The 13619-nt window shown below is 40.3% G+C and overlaps 1 protein-coding gene across 4 annotated transcripts in view; it reads left to right on the top strand.

The window, feature by feature from the left end:
- Window positions 1–13619, top strand: part of MLLT10 (MLLT10 histone lysine methyltransferase DOT1L cofactor) — a 124672-nt gene that overhangs the window by 30878 nt on the left and 80175 nt on the right. For 3 of the 4 annotated variants that reach the window (XM_064162520.1, XM_064162521.1, XM_064162522.1), the window contains 3 exons: window positions 4318–4421; window positions 6694–6787; window positions 8757–8852. In XM_064162520.1, the coding sequence (XP_064018590.1) occupies window positions 4318–4421; window positions 6694–6787; window positions 8757–8852 (294 nt within the window). The remainder of the gene's footprint in view (window positions 1–4317; window positions 4422–6693; window positions 6788–8756; window positions 8853–13619) is intronic. The other variant, XM_064162523.1, reaches the window with a different exon arrangement.

The raw sequence follows: 13619 nt of genomic DNA, 5'->3' as shown, positions 1-13619 counted from the left end.
TAGTTGTGATTCAGGCTTTTTTTTGTGTTAACAGCCTAAAACTACTTTCATAGAGGCCACTACAGTGTGTTGTAAAATATAATGAGACCTATATCAGAAATTCCAAGGTTTGGGGTTACGCTCCTAGCCTGCAAAGTAACTTTTTTTGGTCTTGTTTTGTTGGGGTTTTATTATATTTTGTTTCCTCCTTTTACAGAGCTCATTTCTTGCTGTCTTTATTTGGGCTGTTTGGTTCAGGGAGGTAGCACTTGTGGATTCAGGGGCACCAAAGAAATGCCTATAGTGCAGTTGCTGCAGCAAACCTGAAGCCAGTGTCGCTTGGTTGCCAAAAGCAGCTTAGTTTTAATAACAGAGAATTTAAGAGACAATCATTGACAGGGCACTCTTCAAATAGTCTTGATCAATCTGTAATCAGTACCGAGTTTGATTCTGCTGTAGCTAAACTGTCACCAGTTCCAGAATGGGCTACTTAGGAGCAGTCCACCCAAACCAGTCCAACTGCTAATGCCATTTTTAGGTAGACTGCAACATTTTCATACTTTCATTGATTGATGGAATGGTTTGGGTTAGAAGGGACCTTAAAGATCTCATCCAGTTCCAACCCCCTGCCATGGGCAGGGACACCTCCCACTAGACCAGGTTGAGCACCTCCATGGAGAGAGCCTCCACAACCTCCCTGGGCAGCTTGTTCCAGTGTCTTGCCATTCTCACTGTAAAAAAATTCTTGAATTCCGGTCTAAATCCGCTGTCCTCAAGCTTCAATCTATTTTCCCCCTCATCTTTTGTAAGAAATCCCTCCTCAGCTTGCTTGCGAACTCCTTTCAGGTACTGGGATGCTGGTGTAAGATCTCCCCTCCACCTCCCTTGCTATTCAGTATATATATATAAAATTCACATTTACATTACATCTTTTAAATGAGAAGCTTTGTAAAGTGTTTGACTTGACCAGTTTGAGAAGCAATGGGAAGAATGTTGGGGTTTTTTTTGACAAGCACATATGACAAATGGGTCTAAAAACATTTGTTATGTGTTGTGAACAAATGTAGATGTGTAATGGTGAAACAATGAATTTGGTCATCTTCTTTTCAGAGAGCCTTAGTGCTAATTTCGTTCTGTTTGTCAACGTGGGTTAAAATGGGGTGATTTTAAGAAAGATTTTTATTTCCTATGAATTCCTAAATAAATAATCTTGTGTGGCTAGATGCATGTAGTATGGATTTGGGGAAAAATACAGGGCAATGAAATGACCATAAGACAGAGTTTATGCTGTAGTCTTGAAAATGAAGAGAAGTATCAGTGGAGTTTCCTGTATTAAGGTAGAAGTATGAGAATCTTAGCTTTAGAGACAATTTTCTGTCTGTGTTGTAAAAGGAAGATGAACCTGTTTTTGGTACTGTTTCATGTGAAAGAGAAGGAATCGGGTTTAATCCTTACCATTACTATTGAAGGGGGGATAGAAACTCACTGACCTTGTTAAAGTGGGTAGGCAGTCCACCGTATTGTGCTTCAACCTGTTCTTAATGTAGATGGTCTTTTGCTGTTTACAGTTACTTGAGTGTGATTTGGTTTAAAGAGCCCTGAAACACAGCCCCTAAGTGCAGTATGTGGTGCTGAAAAACAGACTCCATGTCCTTACTAAAGGGAATCATAGAGTGGATTGGAAGTGACCTCAGAGATGAGCTACTCCAACCTTCTTGCCATAGGCAGGCATGCCTCTCAACTAGACCGGGTTGCTCAGGGCCCCATCTGACCTGGACTTGAACACCTCCAGGGAGGAGGCATCCATGACCTGTCTGGGCAACCTATTCCAGAGTCTCACCACCCTTGTACTGAAGAACTTCTTCCCAAGATCCTGTCTAACCTTACTCTCCCTCAGCTTAAAATCATTCCCAATTGTTTTGTTGCTAAACACCCTTATGAAAAGTCCTTCTCCAGCATTCTGTAGGCTCCCTTCAGTTATTGGGAAGCAGCTAGAAGGTTGCCCTGGAGTCGTCTTTTCTCCAGGCTAAACAACCCCAGCTCCTTCAGCATATCCTCATTTTCCTGAGCTTCAATGAGGAAAAGAAATACAGAGCTTAAGAAAAATACTCTGAGAAGTAGTGCATGAACTGTAGCTTGAGTTTCAGGGGCTATGGCTATGTTGCACTCTTCACAGAGGTATCTAACGTATGAAGTTATATATGCTTGATGTAGTTACTCAGCTGAGGTTGGTAGATCATGACCTGGTTTGTTTCTAAAACCTAAATGTGTCAAATCATGATATGGAAAGCTAAAGAGCAGGCCCTGTCAAACAACCGAATTATCTGTGTGCGCTACCTTGATGTACAAAGGGAGCAAGGGAAGGAATTAAGTAGGATTATCCCCTTTCTGATCCTTCAAATGTTAGGATATAGGGTATGATTTTAGGATCTGTTAGTTATTTGGTTTAGTGCTTTTTAAATGTCTTGTGGAAAGCATACAAGAGTGACTCACCTGCCCTGGAGTCTAATGTGTTAAGTGCTTTGCTTAGCTGATGTGTTAAATGTTGCTCTGTACGCTCACGTAAAAAGGCTGCTCTGATCGCAGGCTTTTTAAGTAGTACTGGCTCTGCATTATAGCCTTCTGTGTTTTATTTCAGTGGTGTTTCTCTCTGTTTTTCTTACATTACTTTCTACCAGCCATGGTTGATCTTTTTGTTTGTTATTCTGCTCATTCTGTGCCTCACTGAAGGGAGGTTGTGATACAGTTGCAGGAAAACAGTTACAGTTCAGGTGTAGACAGTATTTAATTTGGGAGGGAAAAAAGTTTCTCTCTTTTTTTTGTTAAAGTCTTGTAATGAGATTTCTGCAGAGGTGGAAGTGTCCTTGATGTTTGTTACCTCAAGGTCTTTTCTCACTCTAGAATTGTAGAATAATAAAATTGTTTTGGTAAGACCTCTAAGATCATTGAGTGCAATCATCAACCCACCACCATGGCCGTTAAACCGTGTCCCAAAGTGCCATGTCCACAGGTTTCTTGAACAACTCCAGAAAGAGTAACTCCACCACCTACCTGGGCAGCCTGTTCTAATGCCTGACCACTCTGGCAGCAAAGAAGTTTTTCCTAATCTCCAACCTAACCCTCCCCTGGCACAAGTTCAGGACATTTCCTCTTGTTTTATCACCTTATACTAGGGAGAAGAGACCAACTCTCAGCTCACTCCAACCTCCTTTCAGGGTGTTGCAGAGACTGCTGAGTCGTCTCCTCAGCTTTTTTTTCTCCAAGCTAAACAGCCACAGTTCGCTCAGCTGCTCCTCACCAGACCTGTTCTCCAGACTTTGTTGTCCATTTCTCATGCTCCAGCAATCGAGTGTCCTTCTTGTAGTGACACTTGACTGCCCCAGTGCTGGAGTATACTTTCATTAACAATCTGTTCTTAAATTGTTAAAGAAGTCTGATATGATAGAATCTCTCTAACCAGCATTTTTGTAATTAGAGCAGAAAAAAAGCAGCAAGTGATTTAGTTTTGGTTGATGTTTCTTCCCTGCAGTCCTGGTGAGAGATTGTAGTGCTGTCTAGTATAAAAGAGAGCTTCCAGATAGCATGTTGGCCACAAACAACTATGGGCTAATGAGAAGGGGTTTGGTTTCTTTGTCATAATCTGTTTTTTCCCCTTCCACTTTACTGAGAATGCTTTACTGGGATATTGTGGCAATTTGGATTATTTCCAAATGCAAAGACATTAACAGAAATGCTGTGAAGAGATTTTCAGGGACTAGACAAGTTGTTTTGATTCTAGTTTGGTTTTGAGGTTGAAATGAGTCTCAGATCCTAATTGAAGCTTTGTTTACAAAAGGTTCTTGCTTGATTAATTTCTAAGATGTTTATGTGCCTGTCCAAGCCATGCTGAAATTCAGAAAGAGTTATTAAAGGTGACTGAGCAGCACAGAAGTATTGAAGCATGCTACAAGCCTTCTGATAACACCAAATGTACCAATAGCTCTCTGAGCTTGCAGTGTTTTTGTGTGCAGTTTGTAGTTGTAGGCACATGTCTCACGTGGCATCTTGTACCATTGGGCACTCAGCTGTTACCCTTTAGCTGATTAACTGTTTGGCTAGTTGGCCAGCTGTATAAAATTTAATTAGCATTTTTGCTGCTTTGGCGTTGGTGGAGAGTCACACAGGTGGCAGGAATCTGCCAGGTGATCTTGCTTTTGCAAACAAACATAATTAGGCTTTTGTAAAGAACCTGTTGTATAAGCTAAGCTAAAAAGTCCTGTAGTTCTCACCCCAGACTCTCCTGTGAGCAACACAGAGTTTGTGTGCTCTTTATCACGTTGAGTATTTTCTCTTTGATAGACGTGCTATATTTGTGATGAGCAAGGCAGAGAAAGCAAAGCAGCCACCGGTGCTTGTATGACGTGTAATAAACACGGATGTCGGCAAGCTTTCCACGTAACGTGGTAAGTACCTGTTCTTATCTCATATCTCTGATGGTCCAGGAAGAATTGATGCACACAGTCTAATGAATAAATTTGTTATTGAGTATATTTCTGAGTAAAGAAGTGTAGCAAAGTGGTTTCTGTAGAGCTAACTTGACTGCACTGGAGTTTCTTAACACTATGGTAGTGGCAGCAGTGCTGCAAAAGCTGTCTGTTAATAATCCCTTAGGTCGTATTAAATGCTGTGTTCCTGTGACTAAGGTTTAATGTTTTCTTTTTGCCTCGTGCTGTTTTTCATAGATGTTATTTTATAGAATGTTCTTTATTCTTGTGCTTTATGATACTTCTGGTAAATCAGTGAGAAAAAAAGTTACTGACTCCCTCCTTCTGGTACAGATTTCCAAGCGTTTGGAGGTAATTCACCTCACTGGTTTTATCTAAATAGTGAACATCTATTCTGAGCTGTTCTTTTGGAGGGAAACCAGCTGTGTCCACCACCTAATGCATTCCACTTGAAGATATTTAGATTTGCTTGCATTCAGGAGCGGACTTCATGGACTTGAAAAGGGGCTGGATAATTAAATTGAGCCACATATAGACAGTAGGCAAAAGGAGTTCTACTCCCAAATTTACAGGCATTACTATTTTTTTCTGATTCAGCTGAAACTATTTAACAATAGACAGACCTACATAGTCTGTTTTGTGAGTGCCCCACTATGCTTCTTCATGACCAGCTCAGTCAGTGAAATGGTAGTTGCAAATCTACTTCAGAAACTTAAATTTGTTTTTATGTTGATCAAGTGATACTTTGTTGTGTGCAGATCTTAAAGGATGTAATTTTGTAGATTAGATGCTGGGTTTTGGTAACTCTTTTTTTTAGATCCTTGACTATTGGGTAGGTTTTACGCTTTCATAAGCATCTAATTTTTCATGCCAAGTTTCTTTTTATGGTGTGAAAATGGATTGTGTTCCTCAAAGCATGCATTCCAAGGAAAGGGGTCACAGCTGTGGAAAAATGGCCATCCAAGTGTTTGGATAAAGAGGGCTTTTCTTTCAAACACTTGGATGCATACAGGAGTCCCTTTTATATTTTTTAATTTCTTCCCAAATCCTGTTTTCAGTCAATGCCATAAGGAACGTGGGAGTTAGGTACAAGGTTAAGGTGTTTATCTTGCCAGGTTTTAGAATTTAATTCTAAAGCTTTCAAGTATGTACTACAATACCTAGTCAGAGAGTACTGTAACTGAAGATCTTGAGAGGCTTCTGCATGGGAATACAATGGAAGGCAGAGATCCAGGGTGAGTTGTATCAGCTTGGAGTTAACACAGCTAATGTCTGTGAGTGAGCTTCAGTCCATCTCTTTTTTTTATGTCAAGTTTAGAATAATGAATCTCTGCTTGTGGAAAGCCTCTCAAATGTTTTCTGTAGTTGGCATCTGCTGTAGGTGTGTGTGTGTGTTTAGGCAGCAGTAGTTGTGGTTTGCCCAAGAACATAAGGCATAAAAGAAGGGAAATTGATTTTAAAAAGCAATGAAAATCAGCAGCCCTCTATATTGTTCATTTAAATAATCCCGTGTATCACTTTGACTGTAGCATTGCCTTATTATGCTAATGAAAATGATATGGAAAATGAAACTGAACATTTGTTTTTTCAATGTCTAAGTTGGTTTTGATAAGGAAAATAAATCAACGTTACAAAAGGTGAAAAGCAAATTTGATTTGGAAAAAATGTAGTAGAATAAGGTAATAATTAGCCTAGGTGAGGAAACTTGTTCTTTGTAAGAGAAATTAACCTGCCACAGTCTTTTAAACCAATAAATATGATTTGATTTATTATGTCATTGAAGTTCTATTTTAAAAAAAGAAGTAATTTTCCTGGCAGAGCAGAGAAGGATGTGTGCAACCTCAGAAAAATGTCTTCTTTGAACCCGCAGTATGGTTTTGTTAAAGGCTGTTCTTTCCATGGAAGATTTTTGGCTTGAATTTGTGATAAGAGTCATTGTAAATTGCTTGCTTCGTTTATTAGTGGGAATAGCTATCTAATAAATGTAAGTTTTTCAAGCTGTGTGCTTGTGTGAGTGCCTGTGAAAAAGGCATCAGACCAAAGTGTAAACCATGCCACACATCTGCCACTGGGCTCCAGAGGTTGGTTACAGAATTGCATGCTATCAGAAGTCCATTGTGTGGAAATGTATTGAATGCAGATTTCAGTACCCATACAGTGCCAGCTGTGATGTTCTGGTACGAGCTGATGTAAAATTACTTTCCATCAATGTTGTTTGGCTTGTTTTTAGTGCACAGTTTGCAGGACTTCTTTGTGAAGAAGAAGGCAATGGTGCCGATAACGTCCAATACTGCGGCTACTGTAAATACCATTTTAGCAAACTGGTGAGTATTTGTTCAGTTCTATAAAGAAATGTCACTGAATATTTTTTCCCCACTCTGAGTTGCTATTAATACCAGAAATAATATTTTTCATTTAGCTCAGAAAGTAGATTGAGCTTCATTAAAACAATGTTAACCATAATTACAGAAGTAGTAGCTGAAAATATTTTTCTAAGTGGTTGCTTTCTAGATGTGTGGGTTTGTCTCCTCTGCATACATGTTTTGTGAGTTTCTTCAGTAAGTTCCTCTGATGTTTTCTTTTGCTATTTAGTTGGCTTCTAGGAATTTAGTCCGTTTTTGAATAATCTAGAAAATATGACATGTTATCCTGTATATTAGAGGGTAAAGCAGCCCCAAATTTCTTCTGCTTCTAGTACTCTCTTCTTGGAAGAGGTTTTTCCTTTTGTTCTGTCTCTTACCATGTAGCCAGTGGATATTCCCTGCCTGTAAGTTCTCTGAAACACAACCTCAAGGTTTGAAAAAGTAAGCAAGAAACCCCCACTTCGATACTTCTCAGTTAATTCAATAGGTTTTGGATCAAACCTCTGGCATCTTTCCACCACTTCTTAACAGTTTGACAGTTCCAGCTATCTGTTTCTGTGTGTGAGTGTGGAGTTGAAGGGCTTACTAAAGTTTAAAAGTGTTACTTGCGAATATTGAATTGTGAAAATACATAGGCTTAAACTCACTATATTTACAGCAGATACTGCTGTAAATACAGTGAAATTTGCTGATGACTTTTTTTCACTGCTGCAAAAGGTGACTGACTGTTTGTGTGACTTTTGGGCAGGTTGTAATGGGGTAAAAACCCAGGACCTGTGAACCATTTTGGCTTTCCAGAAGATCAGCTTGGGGAGGTTCAATCTGTGCTCTTGTGAATATTGATGAGCTTGCTTCCTAGTGAACTCAGGGCTTTCAAGGCCCTTCCTAAGCTAAGATTATTTTTAAATTAGTATCTTGAACTAAGCATGCAAAAAGAGCAAAAATTATGCTACGTGGTGCTTAAGGCAAGCTCTTGCAATTGGACTGAATTGATTACATTGATTTGCATATTCTAGTGCAGTAATACTTGAACAGTTATTAAACATGTATTAACATTAAACATGTATTAAAAAAACAAGTTTAATGAGAGAGAACTGTGATGTGTAATTAGCTAGCTTCTTTTTCTGAACCTGTAGCAGTTAGAGAAGTAAAAACTTTGAAGGTGCTTTAAGTTCCTAGTGTTTCTTCAGGATTATTTTGACTGTTGATGCTTGGTAAATACAATACAGGTTTAGTATTTGCTGCTGCAAATGGTGGCTGGCCTGTATCCACTGTACCACTGAAAAGTTTGGTTGGCCGAGCACTGACCTGAAGTGCCTTTGTAAAGCTACCTCTGACAGTGAGGCAACAAACATTTTGAACACTGCCACAGCATGAAGTCCTGGACTGGTTCTCAAACGTTGCAGAAACACAGGCAGTTATATCTTTTGCCTTCAAATGCACACGTGACCATAGCATTGTATATCCTACTTTTTAAGCCACTGGCATGAAAGTATTGCAGACAGGCCACTTGAATAATACATCATGAAACCATAACTAAGTCACCTTCCAATGCATTTCAAATGTGTGGCAGTGCTAGCACTGTGGCTTCATGTGAGAGTCTTTTGAGCAGCATCTTTTCTGTTTGATGCTATGAACAGTGGAAAATGTCTGGCATCTTTTAATCTTTAGAAAGTGTCATTTCATTTTTGGAAAGTGTATCTTGCAAATTCATGGGAGGTGTAAAGTCAATGTAAGGATAGGCTTTTTCTCTGCTATACGTTGGCTTGTCTTGTTAATTTTATTAGTGTTAGCTATTTGTCATATTTTCAATAACTGAAGAATCTTTTTCTTCAAGCAGTAAGGCATCTTATCCATTGAAATGCTTTAGACTTTTTATTTATTCAAATGGTTCCTTTCCTCTATCCATAAATATATTTTCTCTTTTTAGAAAAAGAGCAAACGGGGATCTAATAGGTCATATGATCAAAGTTTAAGTGATTCTTCCTCTCACTCTCAGGATAAACATCATGAGAAGGAGAAAAAAGTAAGTGGATTTGTCCTTGCTAATTACATGGCACATCTGCTTAATAATAGCACTTGCTGATACTTTTGTTGACAAGCATGAAGGAAGCAGGTTCCTGAAGCACTGAAAAATAAGTAACACAGATGATAAAACAGGTACTTAGTGCCATAAGGCAACACCTTCAGGTGCATTTGTATGTGCACCTTCCTATTCCTGTTTATCTCCAGGTTTGGGATACACATTGAAACATTTGGGAATCCTGTTTCCATGCTGCTTCCTTTGCTTTAGTTTTCCATTGGAGATTTCTTTGTGTAGACTTTGAGCAGGAAAGAAAACTGAGTAGATGTTTTAGCAGGTGTGCTGCTGAACAGGTGTAGCTAGTTTTTATGGTTCAACCTATTCTTTTTCTCTTAGTCAAAGAACTGATATCTCTTGTAGTTATATTTTACTGCTTCTGGTGGTCAAGCCATTGTGATGGCAAAATACCTTGTCACTCACCTGGGAATCTTTCTGTGAGGGTACAAAGAACATAATAACTGATGGCTAATTTCTAGCATTGGTGTAGTTTCGTAACAGTTTAACTTCACATTTAAAAAGAAGTAATTTAAAGTCTGTAATGAGGATTGCTTTATGTCTTCTTTCCTATGGAAAAATTGTCATCTAAATTCAACACAGACTGGTAACAAACAGTGGCAAAAAGATGCCTATTTGATTTGGCTTTCTTCAGCCCTCTAAGACCACATGTGGAACTGCTCACCTGAACGTGTCCTGTACAACTGATTTGACAGATTTTTGTGCAGGTGTGGGTATGCTTAGCTTTGCACTATTCAAAAATCATTACATGAAAATGGAAATGAAAGAATGTATTGATCAAATGTGTTTTATATAGGAAAGAGCTATGTTTACGGAGACACAGGAAATGAAATAATATCAGTCTTTGGACTCAGTCTCTTTAATATGTGATTTGATTTTTAAGCTCATTTCCACTTTGGATGGATGTTGATCTCCTTTGTTTTATATAATCTTCTAAAAAGTGTCTTTAGATCTAGTTAATGTGAGTGGTTGAAATGAATGGTTCCATCTCCATCTGGTAACGCAGAAGAGAGTGTGGCTTGTGATGCAGTTGCACCTCAAAATCTAAATTTATGACCACAATAATAAGGGAAGGAGGGTTTGGCTAATCTTTTTTGCTTAGTAACAGATTGAAAAGGAAAACCAAATTTGAGTTACAGATTACAGAACTACCTGCACAGCAGAACCTTAATAGTTGCTGCATTTTTTTGTCTTAGTTTGCTCAGTTTTTCACCACTACCGTGTTTCAGGTCACATTTTTACAGAAGGCATGCATAGATTTTTACTCACATTGCTAAAGCTTTGAAGGTGAATTTAAAGAATCTTGGAGGTGTGAGCATGAGGCTCAATTTCAGTTTGGTATGTTTGGGCTGTTAAAAATCCTGTTGCTGTCGTGGTTTTATGGTACCTGCCCCCCAATTCTGTTTTAAAAGTGACTTTTACTGGAACTAGTCTGCTTCTTCAGGTATCATACTTGTAAAATCTCGAGAGTACTTGGAGGGAATGTCTGATGTTCAGCCAATTGTTCAGCATGTCTTAATGTTCAACATTGCTCAGCCACTGTATCAGACACTTTTTCTGCTAGCTGCTCAGCTTCTCCTGCTCTGCAAGTGTTTTGATGTGGATCTCTTAGAAATAGCCAATGCTGTGGCTTTCCTCTGCAAGTCCTGCTCTTCTTCTGTGACTTGAAGTTTGCTAGAAATAGGGTGTTACAATTTCTTTACCTTTGAACTGAAACAGTTCAACTAACTGTTGTTTTCCTGGCATGTTACAGCATGTTCACCTACCAAGTTTGATTTGCTTTATGTGTTGTGTTATAACAGTATTCTAGTTAAAACCAAGCGGTTAAAAAAGTAAGTTGCCATTTCCTAGAGCTGTTTATCCCTTAATCTGTTGTGACTACAGGCTTGCTTGCTTTTTTTGAGTGTTTAATTTTGCATGTTCTGTAGTTCAAGGACCTGTGCTTTGCAAACTCCTAATCTTCAGTCCATGAGCTGTGTGTGGTATGAAGCTCATTCTCTCGATAAATTTGGTTGCCTTGTGCATGTGATGTCTTATTTGATGAAGTATATAAAATGAACATGGTATGTTGCAGGCGTTAAGTATTTTTTTAGGGCAACTTTCCTTATTTTCCTCTTCTGTAAATTTGTTTGCAGTTTAGATTGCTGTCATATTACAGTAAATTATAGATCTTCCCTTCCACTCCTTCCCAGTAAAGGCACTCTAATTTCTGTTTAATATTTCATCCGTGTTCTTTGGATTATCTGATCTTGAGATATCCTTGAAACTTTAATTTTGCAAAGCAGAAGCCGTGTAAGTTGATGATTGGGACTTGTTTTTTGCTTAGCCCTCAAAAGGGATATTGCTATTATTCTGCAGTAAGAAGTTAGTCTGAAAATTATGATCATAGAAACATAGAATGTCAGGGGTTGGAAGTGACCCCCTAGATCTCGTTGAGTCTAGCCCCTCTGCCAGAGCAGGGTCACTTAGGGCAAGCCACAAAAGAATGCATCCAGATGGTTTTGGAAGTCTCCAGAGAAGGAGACTCCACAACCTCTCTGGGAAGCCTGCTCCAGGGCTCCAGCACCTTCACAGCAAAGAAGCTTCTCCTCATGTTGAGGTGGAACCTCCTGTGTTGCAGCTTATACCTGTGTTTCCTTGCTATTTCACTGCTCACTACTGAAAAGAGGCTGGCACTTTGTTCTTGACACCCACCCCTTAGGTATTTATAGACATTGGTAAGATCCCCCCTCAGCCTTTTCTTCTCCAGGTTGAACAGCTCCAAGTCTCTAAGTCTTTCTTCACAGGAAGGATGTTCAAGTCTCTTCATCATCCTTGTGATATGAGTAGCTGCTGTTTTTGTCAGGAGACACCAATTTGAAAATGTTTTCGGTCATAGTTTGTACTTAGTCTCATGTGGGCAGTGTGCTTACAAAACTGGTAGCAAATGTGTAACCAGACACATACTAAACCTTTGGGATGATGGAACTGTCATGAAGAATTTGAAGCTATGTAATAAATAGTTTAGTTACATTCTTATTACTGTCCCCTTAAGTATTAGTTTCTGGGGGAGACATGTTCTTTGGAAATGATTAGAGATTAGGCTGCGTGCCTTGGAAGATGAGTTTGTGCCTTGTTGCTTGGCATCCCCTTATAATACTCCTTTTGTCAGGCCTCAGATGTTTGCCTCAAACCTTTGGGGAAGAACTTAGGCCACCATGAGCCTGTGGCAGAGTATCTTTCCTTGCCAATCTTCCTGGTAGCCTTCTCTTTGGAAGGGACTGAAGAGGAGACTAATCTGTATCTGTGTCTGACTTTTGTGTAGAGGAATTGTCTTGCCATGGAAGTGAAAATTAGGTGAGCTTATTGACATTATGGTCATGACTTCTGAAAAATGTGAATTTATTACATAGTAACTACTATACAGTTGTAAGTGCCTCTGCCACTCCTTCTTTCTCACAGTCCTCCCTTGCTGCTTGGTGATGTCCCTCCCATAGAGCAGAGTCTTCTGTAACCTTGTCCTGTGCCAGCTTGGATCCCTTCTGCAGGCTGCATGGACTGCTCCAGCACAAGCTTCCCTCACTCAGGGCCTTCTTTGGGTGCATTCACCTGCTGCATCTTGGATGTTCTATGTGCCACAAGTGGGAATCTTCAACCTCCATGGTCTGCGGGGTCACAGCCTGCTGTTTAACCACAGGCTGCTCCAACACACCTCTCTCCCTCCTTCCCCACTCACCTTTGTGTCTGCACTGTTGCCTGTCTCACATCCCCCTCCTCTCCCAAACAAAAGAACCCCTAAGACAAAAGAACTTGCCAAACAGGTTTCTCCCTTCTTCAATATCTTATTGCAGAGGCACTTCTTCATCAGTGAGTGGCTTGGCCTTGGCCAAAGATGGGCCAGCTGTGGAGCTCTGGGAGCTCCTTGAGGCTCCTTAGAGGAGCTGAGACAGTAGCCCCTCTGTGCATATACAAACCCAGTGCCCAGAAAGGGGAGGTTACATGCTCTGCTACAGTGTTTCATAGGATACAACTGAAACAGAAACAGCTTCGTGACTGAAGTCTGCTGTGCTGGATTTGGCTGGGAGAGAGTTAATTTTCTTCACAGCAGCCAGTGTGGGGCTGTGTTTGGGTTTTGTGCTGAAAACAGCCTTGATAAGGTAGAGTGTTTGCCTCGCTGCTGAGCAGAGCTTACACACAGTCAAGGCCTTTTCTGCTCCTCCTCCCGTCCCACCAGCAGTCAGGTTGGGAGCGCACGAGAGGCTGGGAGGGGACACGTTTGGGACAGCTGACCCCGACTGACCAAAGGGATGCTTCATGCCATGTGATGTCATGCTCAGCATATACTGCTGAAGGAAGAGGCACGTTGGGGACGTTGGGAGTGCTGGCATTTGTCTTCCCAAGTAACGGGTATGTGTGATATGGGTGGGTGAGCATCTGCCTGCCATGGGAAGTGGGAAATTAATTCCTTGGTTTCTTTACTTTTGCTTTACCTGTTAAACTGTCTTTATCTCAACCTACAGGCTTTCTCACTTTTACCCTTCTGATTCTCTGCCCCATCCCACTGGGGGAGGTGGGGAGTGGGTGATCTTTGTGGTGCTTAATTGCTGGACAGGGTTAAACCACAGCAACTGTGAGTGTGTGAAAAATGGTGATTGAAGAGGCAGAACAAAATAGTGACGGGGAGCCCAAGGGCACTATTGCAGAGAGAGGTGCTGA

This window comes from Pogoniulus pusillus, chromosome 23 (assembly GCF_015220805.1).
Source record: "Pogoniulus pusillus isolate bPogPus1 chromosome 23, bPogPus1.pri, whole genome shotgun sequence".
NCBI lineage: Eukaryota > Metazoa > Chordata > Aves > Piciformes > Lybiidae > Pogoniulus > Pogoniulus pusillus.
The sequence above is the reverse complement of the archived record's forward strand: the minus strand, read 5'-3'. Positions and strand labels throughout refer to the sequence as shown.